The sequence below is a fragment of the Haliotis rubra genome, unplaced genomic scaffold (assembly GCF_003918875.1).
Source record: "Haliotis rubra isolate DU_JTF1 unplaced genomic scaffold, ASM391887v1 Scf731, whole genome shotgun sequence".
Lineage (NCBI taxonomy): Eukaryota > Metazoa > Mollusca > Gastropoda > Lepetellida > Haliotidae > Haliotis > Haliotis rubra.
The window spans coordinates 447,515-454,422 of NW_025767448.1; the positions used below are offsets into that span (position 1 = coordinate 447,515).

General features: G+C 41.2%; 1 protein-coding gene across 1 annotated transcript; it reads left to right on the plus strand.

Annotated features, from left to right (window-relative positions):
* The first annotated feature begins 968 nt into the window (after nucleotides 1-968).
* On the plus strand, nucleotides 969-5,734 carry LOC124259664 (E3 ubiquitin-protein ligase TRIM71-like). The gene is made up of 4 exons (XM_046693840.1): nucleotides 969-1,985; nucleotides 2,205-2,252; nucleotides 4,468-4,947; nucleotides 5,577-5,734. Exons 1-4 carry the CDS (start codon nucleotides 998-1,000, stop codon nucleotides 5,732-5,734), a joined length of 1,674 nt encoding a protein of 557 aa, XP_046549796.1. The 5' UTR covers nucleotides 969-997.
* The last annotated feature ends 1,174 nt before the right edge of the window (nucleotides 5,735-6,908 follow it).

Sequence of the window (6,908 nt, forward strand, 5' to 3'; positions counted from 1 at the left end):
AGCAATATTCCAGCAATATCATGGTGGGGGACACCAGAAATGGGCTTCACACACTGTAACCACGAGCGGAGCCTACGTGGTGTAGATGGAGGTAAATAGGATATTTTTGACAGGAGACCTACTTTATTTGATGAATGTGATTAATGAGTTTTTAATCCCTCTCACGGGACTGCATAAGTGGGTTGTTAGGTGACCTAATGGAAAATCCCATCCTTCTCAGTTCATGACACTCATAAGGACATGGCATGACATGACAAATAAAATCGTATCACCCAATCAATAAACAGTATCAATCAATGAATAGTTGGAATCACTCGTACATAGTTTGATTTTTACACACAATACATGAATTGGGTATGGATTTTCGGCTGTATATGGCTTTGTTAACGGATTTGAGTTGGTAGATATCAACAACTGACCAAATACCGTTAGAGTGGGACACAAAGCAAGTTGGACAGCATGATATAACACTCACAAGGTATAAAATGCCATTTGTAAGTCCATTTGCAAGGTTATGCGACAGCATCACAAAGAAAATATTATTTATGCGGTTGGCTATAACAGCACTTTCTGCAATCTTCCATGGTGCCTTTTAATCATAATGGATCTCTTTTCCGCATATTCGAGTCAACCATTCTCTGTCCTCGTTTGGTAATAAAAACCGATAGCATTAGTGAATAACCTATTATCTTGTACAGTGTATAAGGCGACTATCGTGTTAATATGAAATACCGCCAAGTTTATGTCATTATAACAGAGAGAGGGTAATCTGATCTTTTTGAAAATGCTACAATTGTCACATATTCATCTGCAGATAACCATGTCTTACTACGTATCAACGTCCACCATCAAGGATCTCCTCACCGAGTGCCCAATATGTACAGAACACTTTGATGAGGCCACACGTACACCTCGCCGTATGCCATGTTGTGTGCAATCAATATGTGAGGTATGTCTGGAGACCCACGGCAGAGGGCGCATAGTCATATCATGCCCAATGTGCCGACACCTACACTACCTGCCGGGCGGTGTGGAGTCTCTGCCCAAGGAGCCTGTCATCCTAAGAATCTTGGATCACCTGAAGATTGTGAAGGGTCTGAATCTGCCGTGTACAGATTGTCCTGATAGTAACCCTGCCATGTCCAAATGTGATGACTGTGTCGCCTTTCTCTGTCAAGAATGTCTGAATGCCCACAAAAGAGTTAAGACTCTGCACGATCACCATACTGTCAGTTTTCAGGAAATGAAAGAAGGACCAAGTAAAACCTTCCACCGTGTTCATAAGTGTCCACAACATCACCAACCTCTACAGTTCTATTGCAACACCTGTGACAAGATCGTCTGCGTGTCCTGCACTGTAGTAGAACACAAGGAAGGGAAGGGGCACAACGTTGTTCCCGTTGATGACGCACACCAAGAGAGGGCAAAGTCTATTGAAGACACCTTAACCAAGCTGGATCAGAAGGCAGAGAAACTTCTGGAAGCAGAAAAAGATCTCCAGAAAAGATACTCAGGCATAGAGGAGTCAACAAAGGCTGCTGTGGTTGACATCAACACAGCAATTGACAAACTGATGGATGAAATACAGCAGAGGAGGGCCATCCTGTTGTCCAAAGTTGAAGAGAAGTCCAGCAACCTTCTGAAGCTGACACAGGAGGAACTGGATTCCACCAGAACCATTCTGACTAAGGTGACATCATCTACTGAGTACACAAGACAGATGCGGGGTAAAGCTGACAAGATAGAGGATATACAAGTGATGGAGTCTTCAGCTGCCACCTTGAGCGCCCTGTTGGAGTTGTCGCCAAAGGCATCACCGGGAAGAGCTGGAGTCAGCTTTTCTTCAACTTGCTTCAGCAAAATTAGCACCTTCGTGAAGATGGCTGGTCTTGTCAAATCAGTTGTATTTACACCGATTGAGAATTCAAATCCAGATGGATCCCCATACAATGCAATCACCTTTGAACACGAGCAAGTCCCAGAAGGTAAGCATGCAGCTATTGCTTACCTGTAAACCAAAGATTTTACAAAGTGTAATCCATTTTAAGACTTTTCTGTGTCTTGGTTTGTAACTGTGCAAAGGTCTTGCAGGTACTAACCGTCCCAAATATGTTGTGAAAACACCAACATGGCCATGCTGCCCATTGTTGATCTTGATGTCATGTGCTTCGATCCTAAAGTCATGTTAACGTTCTTTTCCATAGCTGCATATATGACTGGGCTGCCTTTGGATGCAAAAGGATCCATCTCATGTAAGTTAGCCCTTAAGCTGCTAAATCAATGTAATGAGCATTATAAAGTGAATTACAGATATTCACAAAAAAATTCATCCTCTCTCTTTGTCTCATCAGTTATCATTTTTGTCGTAATTTGGCAAGTTTGAATAATGGCTACAAATCTCATAGGACAATATATGTGATGAAACCACGATTATGAAAATGAGAAACACCTGTCTTGTATCACAAGCATGTGGTCATGAATCACTATCTGTTAGTGATAAGTCAGTTTATCCCCACTATGGGTGTTGCTTTTTATCAGAAGCCTTTTATATTTCCAAAATTATACACTCCGGAAAAAGAAAAGTTATGTTACACACATAATGATTTACGGAATACGCCTCCAGCTGCACTAAAACAGAACAACAAAATGTGTGTCTGATATGAGGGGACAAGTAAAAAAAGTGAAAACACGAAAAAGCGCCAGAACGTAGTTGCCAGACTGAAATTTGGAAAGGGAAAACAGTTAAAAAAAAAGTAATTCCCTCTTTTGTACTGGATTCCAAAGCTACATAAAAAACCAGTACAAAGAGAGATATATTGCTGGGTATTGCCTTTCACTGATTTACCTATATGAACTTGAAATTAAGGAGACAAGTGAGACCGCCTCTACTGTTTCATATTTAGATTTATGTATAAAGATTCAGATTGACAAAAAACACTCTCCACAAGGCTGTGTGACGAAAGGGATGATTCCCTTTCCAATTGTCAATTTCCCTTTCATGTCGAGCAACATTCCAACAGCTCCAGCCTTTGGTGGTTACATTTCATAACTTTTGAGATACAATCGAGAGTGCTCTTTTTATCAGGATTTCAAAGAGCGTCATACCACTCTTGCTCAGCTCAAGGTTACAACGTTCAAGGCCTCAGTCAAACTTTCAACAGGTTTTATGAAAGACGTGTAGGAAATTTCAAATTTGATGCAAAAATGATGTGAGATGCAATTCCCTGTTTTGACATTACTATACCTTCCCGAATTATTTCAGGTGGACAATTGACTAGACGTAGCATATAGTTATGACGGGTGCCACCAGTGGGGCAGGATACGCTCACCTTTTCTTTCTATTTCAAAGTGATTCATAAACACATGCTCTGTCATGTATCGCAGGGTGACAATCGCTGGATTGTTGGATTGTCCGGTTCTCGTTTTGTTTACAAACACTAGCATACATGTGTGATAATGCTGAAACAAATATATGCTCATGATATAGTCACAATTGTACAATCGACACTGCCTTTAGCAGAGATTTCTCATGAATGTGGAAAAGGTTTTGTCGCTTCTATTTACATCCTACAAAAAGTGAGCGACTCATGGGGTACCAGTTTTCTTCATATTCTGTAAACGTCTTTAGAATATTACGTGACAGCACCGCCTCTATGGGATAACATGAGCTGTTAAAACAATTATGCAGAGATAGTTTCGTTGCAAGTATTATTTTTTGTTACCAGTAGGACAATTTTTTAAATGTTATTTTTCTGTTGGCATGAAGTACTCTCCTAATCCAGGTTTTGGCTCAATCATGCGTTTTTATCAGTCGGAATACGTTGTACTTCAAATGGACTTCAAATCCAAGGGTAATAGACCCACCACACCTAAAGCCGAAGGGCTAACATGGGCAACTTACCCCAAATACTGCCCTTCTCTTGTTTGAGCATTGTACATACATGACCATTTTTTCTGATTCACCACCCTGTTGTATTTTATCTCTCCTAAAATTCACGGAACCATAGTAACAATATGACATTAGACCTGCATCACTTCGGGATTTCCTCCCACATTAAGCAGACACGTGGTACACTCTTAAAAGGGCTTGCAACCCAACTCTGTAATTACATGATGATAGTGTATTGATATAGATATATATAGGTGAGGTGTTTGTACTAACCCAGACTGAAGCTGGTTTTATAGTGCAAGCCCACTGAGATACCGTGCCACAGTGAAGCATGAATACCCCACTCAGACACATTATACTGACTCCGAGCCGACCAGTCCTTGTAGTACCCATTAATGCAGGGACCAACAAGTACCATATTTTATGGTATGACGCGGTGGGGGAGCGAACCCGCGACCTTCGCTCTCCGGGCGGACGCTCTAACCACAACAACACGGAGGCGGTTTAGATACATAGAAATGTATACCTATATGTGTGTATCAAATTACCCCTAAAGAGACTGTATGTCTTCTCTCCAGGTGTGGAGCTGGAATGGGACTCCAGTACTGCAAGTGACGAGTTGACAGTTTCTGGTCCAGTTGTCTCTAATGACAAACAGAAACAGCCTCCACCAAACACTGGATGCCGAATAGTTTCATCTCTAAGCCTCCTGACATCAACACCTCTCGTCATCAGGACAGGCCAGACCATCATGTATGGAATGGAGGTTACCTACTGTGTCAAAACACCAAAGATTTGGAAGAGAGTTCTTTTCGAAACAGTTTTGAATGACAGCCCTGTTGAAACGAGCAAGCAGCAGACACGTGGATTGAATGTCTGTCTTGTTACATGCGCAGATCATAATGGAATATGTCTGAAGGTGTACTACAATGGACAACGTCTGACGGACGACCACCTAACAGTCTACGAGCAAGACACAGTTTACAGCCTGGATTTGGGGTTCGTTCTTGAACAGGAAACAGCTAAAGTCCATGTCCTGGACCTCAGTCACCAGAAACGTATAACATCTGTATCTCGGTTCCCGTGTGTTAAACCACTCTGGGTGATGGCGAATTGTGGAGTTTATTATAAAGCTCACGTAACCTGTGATTTATCGCAGAATAGAAGAAATATGATTAGCAAAATCCAGCGCTTGATCCACGAGTAACTGAATGATGCGCATATGACGAGTGAGAGAGTTTAGCTTTACGCAGCTTTTAGCAGGATTCCATAAGTATCACGACGGGGAACACCAGAAATGGGGAAATAACATTGTTCTCATGGGGGGAATTGAACCCGGGTTTTCGGCATTATGAGCGATCGCTTTAACCACTGGGCTACCCAAACCGCGTCATCCCCACAGATGACGACGTCAACAAGAGATGCACCCGGAAATCAAGGCCTCAGTTGTCAGTAAATAACGGAACATTATTGTATTCTATTTTTCATATATGTATCCCCACTGGTTGTTGTACTGAGTTCCAGAGCAAAACACCAGCAGTTTGGAAAAACATTCTTTTCGAAACTGTTTTGAATGACAAATATGTTGAAACTAACAAGCAGCATAAACGTGGACTGAATGCATGTCTTATAACATGCAAAGATGGAATATGCTTGATGGTGTACAGCAATGCACAACCTCTGACAGACGACTACCTTACAGTGTACGAGCAAGGTGCAGCTTACATCCTGGATTTGGGGTTCGTTCTTGAAGAGGAAACAGCTACAGTCCATGTCCTGGACCTCAGTCACCAGAAACTTGTAACATCTGTATCTCCGTTCCCGTATGATAAACCACTCTGGTGAAGTGTGGACCATATCCCAAAACCCTCTTAACCTGTGACTTATCATCACAGACAGGAAGAAATAAACCTGACGAAATCCAGCGTTTGATCCACGAGTAACTGGAAGATGCACACATGACGAGTGAGTGAGTTTAGTTTTACGTCGCTTTTAGCAATCTTCCAGCAATATCATGGCGGATGACACCAGCAATGGGCTTTAAACATGGTACCCATGTTGGGAATCGAACCCGAGTGTTCGGCGTGACTACCGAAAGCTTTAACCACCCCACCGCCCCACAGATAATGACGTCAACAAGATGTGCACACAGTTTTAGTACTCAGTGGATAACAGAACATTACTGCATGTAATATCTACACACTGGTTGTTGTATTGACTGCCGGGGCTGAATGTACTCAAGAGAACCTATGGCGGAAAGTAGATGCGACTGAATGCATTCCTGGGACGTATGCCGGCGTCGTGGATTGTTGTTCATCAACCACTAAAGCGTCTGGTCCACACGCAATCACTACAGACCACCACCATATGCCAGAATTTTATGGAGTACAACAAACACACATGGATGTCCGGATAATTTAAAGTTCACAGATGTAGTCCCAATTGTGTGATTTTTGTCTAGTTTTTGTCGGGTAAAACTACCGTAACCATTTTGCAACATGTGATCGGCAATTCACTTTAATCGTTTATGATTCTGTATGATTATGTCTATCTGAGTGGACAGTATGCATTGTGTAGTGTTATATAATTACTATAAATTGTTTGGTAACGTCGTTTAAAATAGCTACACACTGTGTATAAGTGTTAATAATGAATTGTATCTGACATAGCGACAATCACACGCGCTGCTAATGACTTCTTAGAGTGTTTGAATCATTTGATTTAAGTAAATTTCTAAAAATCGTTTCACTACAATAATGATAAAGGTATTACTTTAAAAAATATTCAAGAAGATATTGTACGTACGCTTAAATCACTTTTGAAGACTAATAGCCTCATCTGAAATGAACATTTTTGTGAATTTCAATACGTAAAGTAGTATAATCGTCAGTAATCTTTGTCACTTTTAATATTGTATTGTAACTATCTAATGTTTCTACTGTAGAATTATAGACAGGACATGACGTTTACAATGGTGATCATTTAATGTATCGTTAGCTATGTTCACGTCATGGTGTTG

Excerpts from the sequence above, each read along its gene's own strand:
- LOC124259664 (XM_046693840.1), top strand. The coding sequence starts at position 998 with ATGTGCCGACACCTACACTACCTGCCGGGCGGTGTGGAGTCTCTGCCC. Across the intron at positions 2,253-4,467 it reads TGCAAAAGGATCCATCTCAT|GTGTGGAGCTGGAATGGGAC; the intron begins GTAAGTTAGCCC and ends TCTTCTCTCCAG. Across the intron at positions 4,948-5,576 it reads GGACCTCAGTCACCAGAAAC|ACGACTACCTTACAGTGTAC; the intron begins GTATAACATCTG and ends AACCTCTGACAG.